The sequence below is a fragment of the Oncorhynchus masou genome, chromosome 12 (genome assembly GCF_036934945.1).
Source record: "Oncorhynchus masou masou isolate Uvic2021 chromosome 12, UVic_Omas_1.1, whole genome shotgun sequence".
Taxonomy (NCBI): Eukaryota; Metazoa; Chordata; class Actinopteri; order Salmoniformes; family Salmonidae; genus Oncorhynchus; species Oncorhynchus masou.
The window spans coordinates 62,894,213-62,915,242 of NC_088223.1; the positions used below are offsets into that span (position 1 = coordinate 62,894,213).

A 21,030-nucleotide genomic window follows, 5' to 3' on the forward strand; every position below is an offset into this window, starting at 1 on the left:
TCTCTGGCCTCCTTATTTGTGGGGTCAAGGCCTACAGTGCCTTCAAAAAGTATTCATACCCTGTAACACTCACTCATTGCATCATGAAGTGCTTTAAGAAGTTAGTCAAGGATCATATCACCTCCACCTTACCTGTCACCATAGACCTACTTCAATTTGCTTACCGCCCCAATAGATCCACAGACGATGCAATCGCCATCACACTGCACACTGCCCTATCCCTTCTGGACATGAGGAATACCTATGTAAGAATGCTGTTCATTGACTATAGCTCAGCATTCAACACCATAGTGCCCTCCAAGCTCATCATTAAGCTAGAGGCCCTGGGTCTCAACCCCACCCTGTGCAATTAGGTCCTGGACTTCCTGACGGGTCGCCCCCAGGTGGTGAAGGTAGGAAACATCTCCACTTCGCTGATCCTCAACACGGGCTCCACAAGGTTGTGTGCTCAGCTCCCTCCTGCACTCTTTGTTCACCAATGACTGCATGGCCATGCACGCTTCCAACTCAATCATCAAGTTTGCAGACGACACAACAGTTGTAGGCTTGATTACCAACAACTGCGAGACAGCCTACAGGGAGGATGTGAGGGCACTCAGTGTGGTGTCAGCAAAACAACCTCTCACTCAGATGTCAACAAAACAAAGGAGATGATCGTGGGCTTCAGGAAACAGCAGAGGGAGCACCCCCCTATCCATATCGATGGGACAGCAGTGGAGAAGGTGGACAATTCTGACTTCCTCTGCCTACGCATCACGGACAAACTGAAATGGTCCACACACAGAGACCATATGGCGAAGAAGGCACAACATCGCCTCTTCCCTCATGAGGCTGAAGAAATATGGCTTGTCACCTAAAACCCTCACAAACTTTTACAGATGCACAATTGAGAGCATCCTGTCGGGCTGTATCACCGCCTGGTACGGCAACTGCACCACCCACAACAGCAAGGCGCTCCAGAGGGTAGTGCGGTCTGCACAACCCATCACCGGGGCAAACTACCTGCCCTCCAGGACACCTACAGCACCCGATGTCACAGGAAGGCCAAAATAATCATCAATGACAACAACCACCCGAGCTACTGCTTGTTCACCCCGCTACCATCCAGAAGGCGAGGTCAATACAGGTACCTCAAAGCTGGGACCGAGAGACTGAAAAACAGCTTCTATCAAGTCCACCAGACTTTTAAACATCCATCGCTAACACATACAGACTTGAAATCATTGGCCACTTTAATAAATGGATCTCTAGTCACTTTAATAATGTTTACATATCTTGCATTACTCATCTCATATGTGTATACTGTACTTATACCATCTGTTGCATCTTGCCTGTGCCGATCTGTCATTGCTCATCCATATATTTACATGTTAATATTCAAATCCTTTACTTAGATTTGTGTGTTTATGTAGTTGTGGAATTGTTAGATTACGTTAGATATTGCTGCACTGTCGGAACTTGATGCACAAGCATTACCACTACACTCGCAATAACATCTGCGAACCCATGTGTATGTGACCAATAAAATTTGATTTGATTTGATACCCCTTTACCTATTCCACATTTTTTTCTATTACAGCCGGAATATATTTTATTAAATATATTTATTTTCTCTCACACATGTACACACAGTACCCCATAATGACAAAATGAGATATTTTTGTAAATCTATTGAAATCTATGAAAGCGATTGCAGCTGTGAGTCTTTCTGGGTAAGTCTCTAAGAGCTTTTCACACCTGGATTGTGCCAACATTTAGCCATTTTTTTTATTATTCTTTAAAAAACATTCAAGCTCTGTCAAATTGGTTGTTGATCATTCCTAGACAACCATTTTCAAATCTTGCCATAGATTTACATCAAAACTGTGTTGTATTGGCTTTGCCACAAACATAACACTTTGTATTCAGGACAAAAGTTCGTTGCTTTGATATGTTTTTTGCAGTATTACTTTGTGCCTTGTTGGAAACAGGATGCATGTTTTGAATATTTTTATTATGTACAGGCTTCCCTTTCACTCTGTCAATTAGGTTAGTATTTTGGATTAACTACAATGTTGATCAATCCTCAGTTTAAACTCTGGAACTGTTTTAAAGTCACCATTGGCCTTACAATGAAGTCCCTGAGTGCTTTCCTTCCTCTCCAAAGGATGTATCTTTGTAGTGACTGGCTGTATTGATACGTCATCCAAAGTGTAATTAATAACTTTACCATATTCAATGTCTTTAAAAAGTTTTTTAGCCATCTACTAATAGGTGCCCTTCTTTGTGAGGCATTGGAAAATCTTACAGGTCTTTGTGGTTGAATCTGTATTTGAAATTCACTGCTCGACTAATGGACCTTACAATTATCTGTATGTGTGGGGTACAGAGATGAACATGTTAACACTATTATTGCACACAGTGAGTTCATGCAACTTATTATGTGACTTTTTAAGGACATTTTTACTCCTGAGCTTATTTAGGTTTGTCATAACAAAGAGGTTGAATACTTATTGACTCAAGACATTTCAGCTTTTCATTTTTTCTTAATTTGTTAAAATCGCAAAAAACATCATTCCACTTTGACTGTGTGTGTGTGTGGGCCAGTGACAAATCGCAATTGAATCCATTTTAAATTCAGGCTGTAACACAACCAAATTTGGAAAAAGTAGAGGTGTATGAATACTTTCTGAAAGCACTCCATGTGCTCACCATGTCTGTCTCGGCATCTTGTCTCCAAGTCCGTCTGGCCTGGTGGTCTGTTGTGTCTCTGTCTGACAATCTTAATGAATCTGTCCATCTTTTTTTCCAGGACCCAGCAGGGATCTTTGAGCTGGTGGAGGTGGTTGGCAATGGGACCTATGGACAGGTGTACAAGGTAAGACAAGACGTATGGATGGGGCTTGGATCAGCAATCCAGCGTAGTTGAGAGACACTGAACCACCGAGCCAATTTAAGCTTATATTGATGCTGTCTGAGTGTCTCCCCTTATCAAACCCTTGTTGTGGTAGTAAATCTGTGATTAGGCCAGATTAATGCAGCTGTGCTGGACCACGCTGAGGCTGTCAGTCTGAGGAGCCGAGAAGACTGGTAGTAGTAATGAGAAGATGGAGAGAACTGAAAAGTAGAGATGAAGAGAAAATGATGTGGTGAAACATACAGCATAATCACTCTCAAAACAGATTAAACTAGGGCAGAGTTCCTTTTAACTATTAGAGAATTTTTGCTCAAAGTTAAGATGTATTTTTAGAGCTGACTACTGCTGTGCTAGCTTTCAGTTTCTTGTTTTGATTGATTGACCAGTTAAGACAGGGGTTCTCAAACTTTTGGGAGCCTGGAACCCCTTTTGTGATAGCAAATTAATAATTGACCCCTTCATAATCATAACACAACTCGAGTGAGATAAAAATAGCATACAACAAGTTATACTATGACTTTGGCAGGGCATGACCAGACAAACCAAGTCTCGGCCCTTGGAAGGAACTTTTTTTTGCAACATTTTCGAAAATAGTATTGAGCCGTTTTCAAGCTCCCCCCCCCCCTGCAAACAATTTTAGGGGAATACAATAAGTATTAAGTAAAATAAAAAGGTGTAATTGGTGGAGTACTGTGAATACCAATATCCCTATGAGCCTCCCAGGCCCATTGCCCACCCAGGGTTAAGAGCATACATTTTGATTAAAGGAGCATTGTAATATTTTTGCATTGTAATTACAGAAAATGTCCTTAATATACATACAGTAATAGTGGAATGATGGTGTTTCACAATATTTCCCCCAAAAAATGCTATTGGGAACACACATAATTGCATTCTAATGATGCATCCTTCTTATTGGTGTGTGTTTTCTAGCCCCAGTCAATTTGAAAAAGAGACAGCCCATCTTTTGTTGACCAATAAGAAGGCTGCACCATTTTGTCTGTGCCCAAGAAGATTTTTTGTGGGAAAAAAATCTGTGAAACACTATCATTCCACTATTACTGTATTGAAGACATTTTCTGAAATTACAATGCAAAAATATGACATAGTATCTTTAATATTATTATATTGTATTACAGCGTATATACTTATTCCATGGATCCCTTGGCCAAAATGAGTTTAATCTGTTAATTAGTTTAATCTGTTAGTAATATTCATAAAAAAAGCAATGAAAAAAAAAATATATATATTTATTTTGAGATCTGGCCGCGGACCTCCTGCAGTACCTCCGCAGACACCACTTTAAGAACCCCTGAGTTAAGATGATCAAGTCTACTCTGCCTTTATTCAGGGGCGTCATGTTAAGACGGGCCAGCTGGCTGCCATCAAGGTAATGGATGTGACAGAGGAAGAAGAGGAAGAGATCAAAGCTGAGATCAACATGCTGAAGAAGTACAGCCATCACCGCAATATTGCCACCTACTACGGAGCTTTCGTCAAGAAGAGCCCACCTGGACATGATGACCATCTCTGGGTCAGTGTGATGGCTGTTGTCCCTGTCTGGTGGTATAATCTGATGGAGAGCTTCATTATTTAATGGGTTGTCTCTGATATCCATGAATGGCTTAATGCACAGAAACAATATTATGATTACTACAGGCAGCATTATTTATTACAGTGAACATTGCAGTGTGTCTGTGTGTATTTATGTGTGCTAAATTCCGTCCTGTCTGTATAGCTAGTGATGGAGTTCTGTGGGGCGGGCTCCGTGACAGACCTAGTGAAGAACACCAAGGGTAACTCTCTGAAGGAGGACTGGATCGCGTACATCTGCAGAGAAATCCTCAGGGTAAGAAACCACACTGCACCCAACCGTAGAACCATTACACAACAGTCCTTAGGCCAAGCACCCGCGTAAATACTTACAGTGGAAAAGCACCGTGACAGACTCCCTCCAGAGTGCGTCGAACCCCTGACTGAACTCTGACCTCTCTTTGATACCCAGGGCCTCTCGCACCTCCACCAACACAAGGTCATCCACAGAGACATCAAGGGACAGAACGTGCTGCTGACGGAGAACGCAGAGGTCAAACTCGGTGAGAGGATGGATGCTAAACTGTTCATGTGTTTGCTCTGCTGCTTCCTGTGTGTTATCTACATGGTTTATATGTACAGTGTGTGGGCTTGTTGTGATGAATATGTAATCCTGAGCTCTATACTATCAATCTAGTTTGAGGAGTTAGTGAGGTAACTTTGGTCAATTGAGTTCAACTCAGGATAACCGGGACCACAAAATTGGCAGTGAATCCTTCAGATGTAATCTGGTCTGCGGCAGGCTAAGTCAGGGCTAACTACATTTATACTGAATGTAGTGTCTGAGCGGCGAGTTAAGGACAAATTAAATCAGATTCCCTCCCTCTCAGATTACGTCATCATCCCCTTCACCTGAACAGCTTCTACACCCAAGCCATAAGACTGATACGTAGTTAGGTACAGTGGGGCAAAAAAGTATTTAGTCAGTCACCAATTGTGCAAGTTCTCCCACTTAAAAAGATGAGAGGCCTGTAATTTTCATCATCGGTACACTTAAACTATGACAGACAAAATGAGAGAAAACAAATCCAGAAAATCACATTTTAGGATTTTTAATGGATTTATTTGCAAATTATGGTGGAAAATAAGTATTTGGCCAATAACAAAAGTTTATCTCAATACTTTGTTATATACACTTTGTTGGCAATGACAGAGGTCAAACGTTTTCTGTAAGTCTTCACAAGGTTTCACACACTGCTGCTGGTATTTTGGCCCATTCCTCCATGCAGATCTCCTCTAGAGCAGTGATGTTTTGGGGCTGTTGCTGGGCCACACGGACTTTCAACTCCCTCCGAAGATTTTCTATGGGGTTGAGATCTGGAGACTGGCTAGGCCACTCCAGGACCTTGAAATGCTTCTTATGAAGCCACTCCTTCGTTGCCCGGGCGGTGTGTTTGGGATCATTGTCATGCTGAAAAACCCAGCCATGTTTCATCTTCAATGCCCTTGCTGATGGAAGGAGGTTTTCACCCAAAATCTCACGATACATGGCCCCATTCATTCTTTCCTTTACACGGATCAGTCATCCTGGTCCCTTTGCAGAAAAACAGCCCCAAAGCATGATGTTTCCACCCCCATGCCTCACAGTAGGTATGTTGTTCTCTGGATGCAACTCAGCATTCTTTGTCCTTCAAACACGACAAGTTGAGTTTTTACCCAAAAATTATATTTTGGTTTCATCTGACCATATGACATTCTCCCAATCATCTTCTTCTGGATCATCCAAATGCTCTCTAGCAAACTTCAGATGGGCCTGGACATGTACTGGCTTAAGCAGGGGGACACGTCTGGCACTGCAGGATTTGAGTCCCTGGCGGTGTAGTGTGTGGTAGGCTTTGTTACTTTGGTCCCAGCTCTCTGCAGGTCATTCACTAGGTCCCCCCGTGTGGTTCTGGGATTTTTGCTCACCGTTCTTGTGATTATTTTGACCCCACGTGAGATCTTGCGTGGGGCCCCAGATCGAGGGAGATTATCAGTGGTCTTGTATGTCTTCCATTTCCTAATAATTGCTCCCACAGTTGATTTCTTCAAACCAAGCTGCTTATCTATTGCAGATTCAGTCTTCCCAGCCTGGTGCAGGGCTACAATTTTGTTTCTGGTGTCCTTTGACAGCTCTTTGGTCTTGGCCATAGTGGAGTTTGGAGTGTGACTGTTTGAGGTTGTGGACAGGTGTCTTTTATACTGATAACAAGTTCAAACAGGTGCCATTAATGCAGGTAACGAGAGGAGGACAGAGGAGCCTCTTAAAGAAGAAGTTACAGGTCTGTGAGAGCCAGAAATCTTGCTTGTTTGTAGGTGACCAATACTTATTTTCCACCCTAATTTGCAAATAAATTCATTAAAAATCCTACAATGTGATTTTCTGGATTTTTTTGTCTTCTCATTTTGTCTGTCATAGTTGAAGTGTACCTATGATGAAAATTACAGGCCTCTCTCATCTTTTTAAGTGGGAGAACTTGCACAATTGGTGGCTGACTAAATACTTTTTTGCCCCACTGTATATACTTACCAATAGCTACTCGCACAATCTACATTGCCCCTTTTTGCACTCTTTTGACTCATCCAAAAGCTGTTGCAGTTTATCTATCCTATTGACTAGTCACTTTATACTCTTCTATATGTTCATGTCTACCTCAATAACCTTGTACCCCTGCACATTGACTTGGTACTGGTACCCTGTGTTTATGCCTTGTGTTATTATTTTTCTATTATTTCTCTTCTTCTCTCTGCATTGTTGGGAAGGGCCCGTAAGTAATTATTTCACTCTTAGTCTAGATATGTTGTTTACGAAGCATGTAACAAATACAATTTGAGTACATTTTTATAAATTTGATTTTGATTTGAGGAACACAACTGATTAAATATTTTATTAATCAAACATGTTTTTGTGTGTAGAGAAATACCTATCACATTGCACATTTAGTAATGACAAATGCACGTCACGCACAGAAACTTTTGTTTGACTTAATACAATTATTTTATCATTAGGAGTGGGGAACAAGGTGCTCATATATTGATAACCACATCAAAACACACCAAAGTAATAAAAGAAGGATGCAATTTCTAAAAGTCTCTTTCACACGATAGCCTGCTGAATTTGCAAGATACATTTTCTTTAAATTTAAATGTGGCACTGACTCAATGAAGAGTTTGGCATTCAACAAGCCATGTGCGACATGCACGTGCAGTTACAAGCCTGCTAGAGGCAGGCGGTCAAGCAGTATCCACCGTTATAGTACGGATGAAGCCTGAGCTGGAATGGGAAGCTAACTGAAGCTGGCTAGCTTTAGAAAACCCTGAGTAGACCTAGCTTGCAGGGGGTATACCCCTCTGCTCTTTGAGCCTGTAAGTTACCCTCCAGTGTGTGTTTACAGCAGCTTTCCTCAGTCTAAACATTGACTCACCCCCAGGCACACTATGTATTTGTATTATTTCTTTATCTACAACTTAACTAAATCAAGACTTGAAGCAAAGTCAAAAAAGAGAATAGTTGCTAATATTCTACTACTAATACTGACTTCTGTCCTCCCCACTGTGGCCAGTGGACTTTGGGGTGAGTGCTCAGCTGGACAGGACTGTGGGGCGCAGGAACACCTTCATCGGTACACCTTATTGGATGGCCCCTGAGGTCATCGCCTGTGACGAGAACCCTGACTCCACCTATGACTACAGGGTAATGACCACTTTCCATCCTAACGTGTGTCTGTTTGTGTTTGAGAGTGGCTACTAATTCTCACTGGTGTGTCCACAGAGTGATATCTGGTCCCTGGGGATCACAGCCATAGAGACGGCAGAGGGAGCTCCTCGTAAGTACAGTACAGTGAGCCCACACACACATCTGACTCCACTTTATTACCCTATTCATCTACAAACACACACACACACACAGCCACAAAACAGCTTTATCTCCAGCTCTCAAGAACACATTCCGCATAACATAAACCTGCAGTAGAGAGATTGAATCATCTTCCTCCTGTCTCATTACTGGCCTGTAAATCAAGCCCTGTGTTTAAGAGGTGGCTCATTCACCACTGTGCTGCGCATGTAAGATATGAGGTGGGGGGGGGGGGCTATTGATCTGTGGCCCGAGATTGCCTACTCTATATCAAATCGCAAAGCACTACTACAAGCACATACAGTGCTTTCAGAAAGTATTTGTACCCCTTGACTTATTCCAAATTTTGTGTTAGACTGAATTCAAAATGTATAAAATATATTTATGTTCTCGCCCATCTACACACAATACCTCATAATGACAGTGAAAATGTTTTTGGAAATTTTAGCTAATTTATTGAAATGAAATGCAGATATCTAATTTACATAATTATTCCCCTTTGCTATGACACTCCAAATTGAGCTTCGGTGCATCCAATTTCCTTTTATCTTCCTTGAGATGTCACTACAACTTCATCCACCTGTGCCAATTCAATTGTTTGGACATGATTTAGAAAGAAACACACCTGTCTATATAAGGTCCTACAGTTGACAGTGCATGTCAGAGCAGAGACTCTACCATATACCAAGTTCAAGAAACTGTCTGTAATTCTCTCTGAGATCTATGATGAGTCATATCTGGGGAAGGGTATAAAACCATTTCTAGAGTGCTGAAAATATCCAAGAGCACAGTGGTCTCCATCATTGAGAAATGAAAAAAATATGGTACTACCAACACTGCCTAGAGCTGGCTGTCCAACTGGACAAGAAGGAACTTTGTCAGGGGGGTGAAGAACCCAATAACCACTCTGACAGAACTACAGAGTTTTTGGGCTGAGATGGGAGAGCCTGCCAGAAGGACAACTGTCTCTACAGCATTTCACCAAGCTAGGCCCCACTCACTTGGCAGACTGGCCCACCCACTGGGGAGCAAGGCCCAGCTTTTCAGAATTTGTTTTTCCCCACAAAATGGCTTTATTACAGACATCAATACTTGTCATTTTCATCAGCTGTCTGGGTGGTTGGTCTCAGACGATCCCGCAGGTGAAGAAGCCTGATGTGGAGGTCCTGGGCTGACGTGGTACATGTAGTCTACGGTTGTGATGCCGGTTGGACGTAATACCAAAATCTCTAAAACAACGTTGGAGGCGGCTTATGGAAGAGGAATGAACATGACATTTTCTGGCAACAGCTCTGGTGGTCATTCCTGCAGTCAGCATGCCAATTGCAAGCTCCCTCAACTTGAGACATCTGTGGCATTGGGTTGTGTGACAAAACTGCACATTTTAGAGTGGCCTTTTATTGCCCCCCAGCACAAGGTACACCTGTGTAATGATCATGTTGTTTCATGAGCTTGATATGCCACACCAGTCAAGTGGATGGATTATCTCGGCAAAGGAGAAATGCTCACTATCTGGGATGTAAACTAATTTGTTCAGTATGATACATTTTGAATTCAGGCTGTAACACAACAAAATGTTGAATAATTCAAGGGGTATGAATACTTTCGAAAGGCACTGCACACTGCTCCCACTGTAGGCAGCTTTGAAGGGGGGGGGCTAACTGAAGGAGTCTCTCTCGGAAGCCTGATGCTCCTGCTGTTGCTGTACCCACCTAATATGCATGACATAGCCCATGGGTCATTCAATGAAATTAGTGTTTTCTGTGTCCCTTTTGATATTTTAAGAGATTGTGCACAAATATTTAATTTTAAAAGCCTGTGATATATTAAATGAAGAGCCCTCTAATATGGACCACATGAAAATGAAGACTTGCTAAAATTAAGCATTTTGACATAACCCTCTGTGCACCCTTTGTGACTTCAAGGAAGATTTTAACCCATTTCCGTTTCACCATCATTGTAAAGCCCTAGTTATGTTGCATTGACAAGGTCATTTCTGGCAATTATTATTTATTTACTGTTATTATTGGTTCCTTTTAAGGTCAAATAAAAAAAACTGTACCCTCATTTTAAGGTCAACCCTGTTAAGTGAACTGAATACATTTTAACATGGTGAAACTATTCCTTAAAAAAAGATTTTAAAAAATCCAAACAGCATTTTAACATCTTATGCTCAAACCCGAGTGTAAAAGCAGGTGAGCTGGCTCTACTCTTTTTGGCCAAGTTCTGGTGTTTTGTGGTGGAAAACTGAGCATGTCAAGCATAACACGTCAGCCCTGTTATCCATAGCTAGACAGGATAGAAATGTTTTCATTACATTTATGAAGCTTGCATTCAATTTCCCCTCGCTGTTGCAAACAAGCTTCCATTCCCCCTGTCTCAAGGGGATTTATGGCATATTTTTTTGTTTGTATTATCTTTTACCAGATCTAATGTGTTATTCTTCTACATTAATTTCACATTTCCACAAACTTCAAAGGGTTTCCTTTCAAATGGTATCAGGAATGTGCATATCCTTGCTTCAGGTCCTGAGCTACAGGCAGTTAGATTTGGGTTTGTCATTTTAGGCAAATATTTTTTTTTAAAGGGTCCGATCCCTAAAAATAAATCGCCAACCCCGTTACTTTACTTGGCACTTAATAGGCACTTACTATAGTAATTTAGTGTATTTAACCTCTTGAGATGGGAAAACAAATTGGTGTGGTGTGCCGTCATTAATTATGCAACATGGACTTACATTCTCACTAATACTGTGTTAGTTTCCACTGGTTACTGTGGGATACTACTGGCTAATTGCCGTTTTTCAAAACCTTACCAAACCACCCTGTGGTCTGACATGAGCAGACTAGTTTCACTAATTTGAACAAACCGACATACATTCTAGATGTGCAAAACAGGTGAAACGTGCCCGTCTGTCTGTACAGGTGTCAAATTTAAGTTCCCACAGATGCACATACAAAACATATACACATGCACAACCCTTATACATGTCGAGAGTAAGGAATGGCCAACTTAAACTAGTCATGTAATCATTGTGTCGTCACAAGGTTCTGAAATAAAACCCACTGAATGCCTTGGGCAGTATTAGAAGTACTGCCAGTGTATGCATTCTAGAATGCATTTTATTGTTGAGCTGATAACCTAACCAGACAGGTTTTGCTAGCTACGCTGGGAAGACAAGAAGTAAGTGTTGCTCAAACAAGACAATGGGGCAATAGGTGTGAGGGAACAAAGAAAGGATACGGATTGGGATTAGGAAGACCACAGATGTTGACTGGGAGTAGCTAGGCTATTAGTGTCACAATTCTCTGCATAGAATTATGTGCTCCATTACAAGTGTATACTGTATAGTAATATACTACTGGTATTTATACTGTATAGTAACACACTACTGGTATTTATACTGTATAGTAACACACTACTGGTATTTATACTGTATAGTAACACACTACTGGTATTTATACTGTATAGTAACACACTACTGGTATTTAAATTCTGTTTTGATTTAAATGCTTGGTGGGTATAATACCAATCCATAATACATTTTCCCCATACCTCTCGCTCTCCCCCCTCTCTCTCCACCTCCAGCTCTGTGTGATATGCACCCAATGAGAGCTCTGTTCCTCATCCCGAGGAACCCCCCTCCCAAACTCAAGTCCAAGAAGTGGTGAGTGTGCTGTTTAGGTTCTGCTGTTGTTTTTTCTGAAACGTCAGTTTTATTTTAGGAGATAGCTATTTTGTCTTGACTCCCCTCACTGCCCTCCATCCCTTCCTCTGCAGTGATAAGATTCCTTCCTTACCCTAGCCCTGCTGCGCTTTACGGAACTATTTACATCCAACACCAGCTGGCCATGGATTCCTTTCCTACACTTCCCACTGGAAGTACAGTGACGTGAGAAATGTTATCACTAAGACTAAATCAACATTAGGGCTGTGGCGGTCATGACATTTTCTCAGTTGGTTATTGTCTTGCAAAAGACTGCCAGTCTCACGGTAATTTAACGTTAATTAACATAAACACGTTTAGTATTTCCAGGCCTCAACACATACAAGCCGCTGATACGCGCCTTTGGAACATCGACATTAAAACGTAGTATAATGGTATGATATATCAATTGAATATACACCAACACAATAAATCCATGATTTATTTTATTCACATCTAAAGAAACATTATGATATGAGGAAAATGTATTTCAGAAGAACAGAATATGAGTTGGCCTACTGTAGGTGTATGTGATTTGGCAATGCTCCTGCTTTAGGCTTGTTCATTTAGCTGACAAGCTATTCTTATGTCCCGTGGCATTATATTATTTTATTTTATAGTAAGAAGAATATAATTGAACTTAGCTGAATAAAGTAGAAAGGATATTTTTTACCATTTACAGAGCAAGTGCGCATATGAAGTGGCTATGTTGAGCATAAAAGTGATACTTTGAAACAATCCTAGATTTAGAGTGAATTGTCAACTTTAGTTGTGAATGATACAGACCTTTTAGAATGCCTTAGAAATCAAAACATATATGGGCTGCATGATGCTACTATAGGCTACTGATGGTTTGAGACAGTAGTTCCTTGCCTCATCAGTCAGTTAACATGACCTTCATGAATTTTGAAGCCTTTATGTGCTTATTTTGATTACATACATGCTTCAAAATTCACAAAAGGATCTCATAGAACTCTTCTAAGCCTGTGTTAACCACAGGCCTTATTTTTGGTGTTTATCCCCCAAAAAAACGATTCTTTCCCCATTTTAATTCCCCCATAGCAATGGCTGAACGAACCAGAGGTAACTCATTTACGTTTTTTAGGACTACAAACTGTGGAGCTCTATTAGTCCAGTAGTCACCAACCGGTGGATATCCAAGGCATTCCTAGTTGATCACCAAACGTTTCTGTACAAAGCCCAATGATAAAAGCCTTGCGTTCCCATAAAAATACCAGTGAAAGATCTACCTAAAGGAGCACTGTTGTACATTGCCACTTTAAATGAATGGACACTGACTGTCTTTCTGTCTCTATTTCACTCTCCCACGCACACAGACCTCTCCTGTTCTTCTTCTCTTTTTCTGAACACTCTTCTTGGGATAGTTTTCATTCCCAATTACATGTGACCTACATTCCCAAATACATGTGACCTACAGGAGATACCAGGCCTCCTAAAAGTCCCACTCACACCAGCTGTCCCATCTCTGTCCACCAAACAGATGTTACTCATTATCCTCCTCTGCCTCACCTGACTCTGACACTCATTACCCCCTCCCTTCAGGTCTAAGAAGTTTATAGATTTTATTGAGGGCTGCCTGGTGAAGACGTACACCAGCCGGCCATCCACAGAGCAGCTCCTGAAGCACTCGTTCATCCGGGATCAGCCCACAGAGCGCCAAGTCCGCATCCAGCTCAAAGACCACATTGACCGCACACGCAAGAAGAGGGGAGAGAAGGGTGAGAGAGGGAAGGGCCGGCCTGAACCTGACTGAGGCCTCTGTAATTAGGGTTGAGCTATTTTGTGTTTTCCATATAATGGTTGTTGGAGGGTGGGGTGTATTTTTGATTGGAGGGTGGGGGTGGGGTGTATTATGGTATGGAGGGTGAGGTGTATTATGGTATGGAGGGTGAGGGTGGGGTGTATTATGGTATTATGGTATGGAGGGTGAGAGTGGGATGTATTATGGTATGGAGGGTGAGAGTGGGATGTATTATGGTATGGAGGGTGGGATGTATTATGGTATGGAGGGTGGGATGTATTATGGTATTGAGGGTGGGGTGTATTATGGTATTATGGTGTGGAGGGTGAGAGTGGGATGTATTATGGTATGGAGGGTGGGATGTATTATGGTATTGAGGGTGGGGTGTATTATGGTATGGAGGGTGGGATGTATTATGGTATTGAGGGTGGGGTGTATTATGGTATGGAGGGTGGGATGTATTATGGTATGGAGGGTGGGATGTATTATGGTATGGAGGGTGGGATGTATTATGGTATGGAGGGTGGGATGTATTATGGTATGGAGGGTGGGATGTATTATGGTATGGAGGGTGGGATGTATTATGGTATGGAGGGTGAGAGTGGGATGTATTATGGTATGGAGGGTGGGATGTATTATGGTATGGAGGGTGAGGGTGGGATGTATTATGGTATGGAGGGTGAGGGTGGGATGTATTATGGTATGGAGGGTGAGGGTGGGATGTATTATGGTATGGAGGGTGTGGTTGGGATGTATTATGGTATGGAGGGTGGGATGTATTATGGTATGGAGGGTGAGGGTGGGATGTATTATGGTATGGAGTGTGTGGTTGGGATGTATTATGGTATGGAGGGTGACGGTGGGATGTATTATGGTCATTGTTTGCAGTACTATAGTGCATTCTGCAAAATATTTAGACACCTTCACTTTTTCCACATTTTGCTACGTTAGCCTTATTCTAAAATGCATCAAATATTTTTTTCCACTCATCAATCTACAAGCAATACCCCATAATGACAAGGAAAAAACTATATAATGCATTATTTACCTAACTATTCAGACCCTTTGTTATGAGACTCACAATTGAGCTCAGGTGCATCCTGTTTCCATTGATCATCCTTGAGATGTTTCTACAACTTGATTGGAGTCCACTTGTGGTAAATTCAATTGATTGGACATGATTTGGAAAGGCACACACCTGTCTATATAAGGTCCCATAGTTGACAGTGCATGTCAGAGCAAAAAATAAGTCATGAGGTCAAAGGAATTGTCTGTAGAGCTCAGAGATAGGATTGTGTCGAAGCACAGTATCAAAACATTTCTACAGCATTGAAAGTCCTTCAAGAACACAGTGGCTTCCCATCATTTTTAAATGGAAGAAGTTTGGAACCACCAAGACTCTTCCTAGGCCAGATGGAAGCCACTCCTCATTAAAAGGCACATGAAAGCCTGCTTGGAGTTTGCCAAAATGCACCGAAAGGACTCTCAGACCATGTGAAACAAGATACTCTGGTCTGATGAAACCAAGATTGAGCTATTTGGCCTGAAAGCAAAGTGTCACATCTGGAGGAAACCTGGCACCATACTTACGGTGAAGCATGGTGATGGCAGCATCATGCTGTGGGGATGTTTTTCAGCGGCAGGGACTGGGAGACCAGTCTGGATTGAGGGAAAGATGATTGGAGCAAAGTACAGAGATCCTTGATGAAAACCTGCTCCAGAGCACTCAGGATCTCAGACTGTGGCAAAGGTTCACCTTCCAACAGGACAACGACCCTAAGCAGACAGCCAAGACAATGCAGGAGTGGCTTCGGGACCCGTCTCTGAATGTCCTTGTAGCGTCATAGCCAAGAAGACGCAATGTTATAATCGTTGCCAAAGGTGCTTCAACAACGTACTTAGTAAAGGGTCTGAATACTTACGTAAATGGGATATTTCGGATATTATTTAAAAATAATAATAATTTGCAAACATTTCTAAAAACATGTTTTTTCTTTGTAATTATGGGTATTGTGAGTAGATTGAGGCCTAAAAAATGATTTAATCCATTATTGAATAAGGATGTAACGTAACAATGTGGAAAAAATCAAGGGGTCTGAATACTTTCCGAATGCACTGTTATGCTATGCGTTCTCACTTCTGTTCTCTCTCTTACTGTCTTTTGTTTCAGAGGAGACAGAGTATGAGTACAGTGGCAGTGATGAGGAGGATGAGAACCGTGGGGAAGACGGAGAGTCCAGGTAACACAACACCACCCCAACAACGTTACTACCCCAAGCAATACTGCAGTAATATAAGACCACATTGCCCTGAGATGAATGACACAATCTCCTGCTTCTCTACTATGATCTTTCCATCACCTCATCCTGCTATATGTCTCTGTCTCTGCATCGTCCTCTCTAACCCTTCCACCTCTCTCTCCGTCCTCTAGTACCTCCATCCTGAATGTGCCTGGTGAGTCGACGTTGAGGCGGGACTTCCTGCGTCTGCAGCAGGAGAACAAGGAGCGATCAGAGGCTCTGAAGAGACAGCAGGCCCAGCTGGCCGCCCAGCGCCGAGACCCAGAGGAACACAAGAGACAGCTGCTGCACGACCGACAGAAACGCATCGAGGAGCAGAAAGAACAGCGCCGCCGCCTGGAAGAGGTAATACACACAGGCCTTATATCAATTACATTTGCTCACCTCCTGCGCCCTATCTCCTCTGTCCTCTCTCACCTCCTGCGCCCTCTCTCCTCTGTCCTCTCTCACCTCCTGTGCCCTCTCTACTCCGTCCTCTCTCACCTCCTGCGCCCTCTCTCCTCCGTCCTCTCTCACCTCCTGCGCCCTCTCTGCTCCGTCCTCTCTCACCTCCTGCGCCCTCTCTCCTCCGTCCTCTCTCACCTCCTGCGCCCTCTCTCCTCCGTCCTCTCTCACCTCCTGCGCCCTCTCTGCTCCGTCCTCTCTCACCTCCTGCGCCCTCCTCCTCACCTCCCGTCCTCTCTCACCTCCTGCGCCCTCTCTGCTCCGTCCTCTCTCACCTCCAGCGCCCCTCTCTCCTCCCTCTCTCCTCACCTGCTCTCCGTCCTCTCTCACCTCCTGCGCCCTCTCTGCTCCGTCCTCTCTCACCTCCAGCGCCCTCTCTGCTCCGTCCTCTCTCACCTCCTGCGCCCTCTCTGCTCCGTCCTCTCTCACCTCCAGCGCCCTCTCTGCTCCGTCCTCTCTCACCTCCAGCGCCCTCTCTGCTCCGTCCTCTCTCACCTCCTGCGCCCTCTCTGCTCCGTCCTCTCTCACCTCCTGCGCCCTTTCTCCCCCGTCCTCTCTCACCTCCTTTTGAAAAAGGTAAAAGTTAATCGAGGAGAGTTGGTGAGAAGAGGGAAAGTGGACAAATGCACTCGTATGAAATGACTTTTACAGGGGTGGATCCCAAAATAAATGTGTGAAGTGCTAAAAACTAATTTAGTTAGTTGTGCAAGACATTTTATCAATAAAAGGAGGCTATCGAGGAGGGTAGGACTGTCTTCTGTTTGTCTACTAACAAATTTACACACACCTCAACCACTTATCGGTTTCCGAGTCACGGAGGAGAGAGGACGGAGGACTGGCTTTTGCCCAAATGAGAGAACTCCTCTGACACACGCTCACACACAGCCTTGTCAACTGCGGCTAGTGTTCTTTAGCAGGTTCAAGTAAACCACAATTTTACCCTTTGAGGTAAAACCAGTGACCAACATGGTTCAGCTGACTTTATTCTAACTTACAGAGAATGAATCATCACAAGCTCTTTTATACAGCTATTTATGTCACCCCAAGTCTAAGGTTTTCACAGTAGCCAGGTTTACTGGGCTTGTACTAGGTTGTTATATATATTGCCAAAACACACTGTACAGTGTTTTTGAAGATGCCATAATACAGCAGGATATGAAGCTTGCTAATTTAGCAAGTTGGCAATGCCAGGTAGCCTACTGGTTAGAGCGTTGGGCTAGTAACCGAAAGGTTGCTGGATCGAATCCCTGAGCTGACAAGGTAAAAATCTGTCGTTCTGCCCTTGAACAAGGCAGTTAACCCACGGTTCCCCGGTAGGCCGTCATTGGAAATAAGAATTTGTTCTTAACTGACTTGCCGAGTTAAATAAAATTTCAATTAAAAAAGCTATCTATATTGCCATTTTTTAAATAATTCATATTATAATAAATAATTGTACATCATTTCTGTGCCAACAAATAATTCAACTGGATTTAAATCTCAAATGTTAGATTCACCACATGCAGTAGATGGGAATTGATTATCACAAGGTCAGGTATCAACTTTTCTTCAGGGAGAGAAAACATTTTTTTTATCGCTGAATGTTCTCTGGAGATAGTTCATTAATTGGCAACAACAAAAGAGAAGACAAGCATCTTAAATGTGAAACATGTCATTAGCAAGTTATATCTTGTTTTAATACAACAATGAGGAAGCCTCTCTTAAGGGAGATGTTTTAATAGGGAGGGTGTATTGTCTTTTCAGAAGGCGGCTTAAATCTATTCAGGGCGATACCAATTAAAGTGGTGCTCCAGAGCTGTTGTATAATTTCAGCCAGTAGTTTTGAAAGTATTGCTCACAAACCAAAACGGATCCCTGAAAATTGTAGACAATTGTGTACTACGTCATGCAATTCGTATGATATGTTACGAATAGGAATTTGTACAAGTATGGTAAGAATTTGTAAGTGCTGAAGATCCCGGACTGAATCTTTAACCCTTTTGCCCTATTCTCAACTGGCTGGCAGAGCATGTTTTGACAATGGATTTCAAAGTGGATATGAAAAGAAACATCACGTTAACTTAATTGGTCAACTCCCCCAGCCCCACTGCATCGAAACAACATACTTTGTATATTTTTGGGTTGCTGCAGTTCAGTGTTGTGGCACTGTAACTTTGCTCACTCGGGGCTGTAAGAACTCTGTCACAAAATATATGGGATAAGAGGCAGGAATTCAGTTGATGAGGGATTAATATTGCACTATTCCTGTTAGTAGAGACCTTGAAGAGTAGTCATATTAAAATGTAAAAAGCCTAAAAAGTAAGAATTTTGTCAAAAATGTGCTCAACCAGGCGGTTGTCACTGTATGTAATAAAAGAGAACTGCACTTTGTCATACATTATTATCGCAAAATGTCTGAATATGGGGGAAACATGGTGGAAGAACCTGGATCATTTGAAATATATAATTACTTTGGAGGCACATTGTAACATACACAACCTGAAAACACATTCATTTCAATGTAATTGAATATTCATGTTTGAACATAAATTACCATAATTTGTATTTTTTTATTATAAATCCACATTTACCAAAGCGTACCCATCTATAAACTCCATTGAAGCAGACCTAAAGTATGTTTTTTAAATATTATTGAGATGAGTAAAATCAAATTTATTTATATAGCCCTTCTTACATCACCTGATGTCACAAAGTGCTCTACAGAAACCCAGCCTAAAATCCCAAACAGCAAGCAATGCAGGTGTAGAAGCACAGTGGCTAGGAAAAACTCCCTAGAAAGGCCGGAACCTAGGAATAAACCTAGAGAGGAACCAGGTTATAAGGAGCGGCCAGTCATCTTCTGGCTGTGCCGGGAAGAGATTATAACAGTACATGGCCAAGATGTTCAAATGTTCATAGATGACCAGCATGGTCAAATAATAATAATCACAGTAGTTGTCGAGGGTGCAACAAGTCAGCACCTCAGGAGTAAATGTCAGTTGGCTTTTCATAGCCGATCATTAAGAGTATCTCTACCGCTCTGTCTCTATAGAGTTGAAAACAGCAGGTCTGGGACAGATAGCACATCCGGTGAACAGGTCAAGGTTCCATAGCCACAGGCAGAACAGTTGAAACTGGAGCAGCAGCATGGCCAGCTGGACTGGGGACAGCAAGGAGTCATCATGCCAGGTTGTCCTGAGGCATGGTCCGAGGGCTCAGGTCCTCTGAGAGAGAAAGAGCGAGAGAGAGAATTCGAGAGAGAGAACCCATTACATGGGTTTCTGTACAGCACTTTGTGACATCAGCTGATGTAAGAAGGGCTTCATAAATACATTTGATTGAATGCATTTCAATTCACAGGTGTGCCTTGTTGAAAGTTAATTGGTTCAATTGCATTAAGAAATTCCACAAATCTGTTGTGTTGTGACAAGGTATACAGAAGATAGCATATTTGGTAAAATACCAAGTCCATATTATGGCAAGAACAGCTCAAATAAGCAAAGAAAAACGACAGTCCATCATTACATTAAGACATGAAGGTCAGTCAATCTGGAATTTCAAGAACTTTCAAAGTTTCTTCAAGAGCAGTAGCAAAACCCATCAAGCGCTATGATGAAACTGGCTCTCATGGGGACCACCACAGGAAAGGAAGACCCAGCGTTACCTCTGCTGCAGAGGATAAATTCATTAGAGTTACCAGCCTCAGAAATTGCAGCCCAAATAAATGCTTCACAGAGTTCAAGTAACAGACACATCTCAACATCAACTGTTCAGAGGAGACTGCGTGAATCAAAGAAACCACTACTAAATGACACCAATAATAAGAAGAGACTTGCTTGGGCTAAGAAACATGAGCAATGGATATTAGACTGGTGAAAATCTGTCCTTTTGGTCTGATGAGTCCAAATTTGAGATTTTTGGTTCCAACTGCTGTGTCTATGTAAGACGCAGAGTACGTGAACGGATGATCTCTGCATCTGTGGTTCCCACCGTGAAGCATGGAGGAGGAGGTGTGGGGGTGCTTTGCTGGTGACACTGTTTGTGATTTATTTAGAATTCAAGGCACACTTCACCAGCATGGCTACCACAGCATTCTGCAGCGATATGCCAGCCCATCTGGTTTGCGCTTAGTGGGACGGTAATTTGTTGTTCAACAGGACAATGACCCAAAACACACCTCCAGACTATTTGACCAAGAAGGAGAGTGATGGAGGGCTGCATCAGATGACCTGGCCTCCACAATCACCCGGCCTCAACCCAATTGACATGGTTTGGGATGAGTTGGACTGCAGAGTGAAGGAAAAGCAGCCAACAAGTGCTCGGCATATGTGGGAACTTCTTCAAGACTGTTGGAAAAGCATTCCAGGTGACACCTCATGAAACTGGTTGAGAGAATGCCAAGAGTGTGTCATCAAGGCAAAGGGTGGGTTCTTTGAAGAATCTCATGTTTTGATTTAACACTTTGTTTTGGTTACTACATGATTCCATGTGTTATTTCATAGTTTTGATGTCTTC

The 21,030-nt window shown here is 42.4% G+C and overlaps 1 protein-coding gene across 7 annotated transcripts in view; it reads left to right on the plus strand.

Annotated features, from left to right (window-relative positions):
* Positions 1-21,030, plus strand: part of LOC135550620 (misshapen-like kinase 1) — a 56,691-nt gene that overhangs the window by 8,502 nt on the left and 27,159 nt on the right. For all 7 annotated transcript variants that reach the window (XM_064981600.1, XM_064981601.1, XM_064981603.1 and 4 more), the window contains exons 2-11: positions 2,792-2,857; positions 4,248-4,430; positions 4,635-4,745; positions 4,902-4,992; positions 8,032-8,162; positions 8,241-8,295; positions 11,913-11,991; positions 13,594-13,769; positions 15,963-16,032; positions 16,224-16,437. In XM_064981600.1, coding sequence (XP_064837672.1) covers positions 2,792-2,857; positions 4,248-4,430; positions 4,635-4,745; positions 4,902-4,992; positions 8,032-8,162; positions 8,241-8,295; positions 11,913-11,991; positions 13,594-13,769; positions 15,963-16,032; positions 16,224-16,437 — 1,176 coding nt within the window. The remainder of the gene's footprint in view (positions 1-2,791; positions 2,858-4,247; positions 4,431-4,634; positions 4,746-4,901; positions 4,993-8,031; positions 8,163-8,240; positions 8,296-11,912; positions 11,992-13,593; positions 13,770-15,962; positions 16,033-16,223; positions 16,438-21,030) is intronic.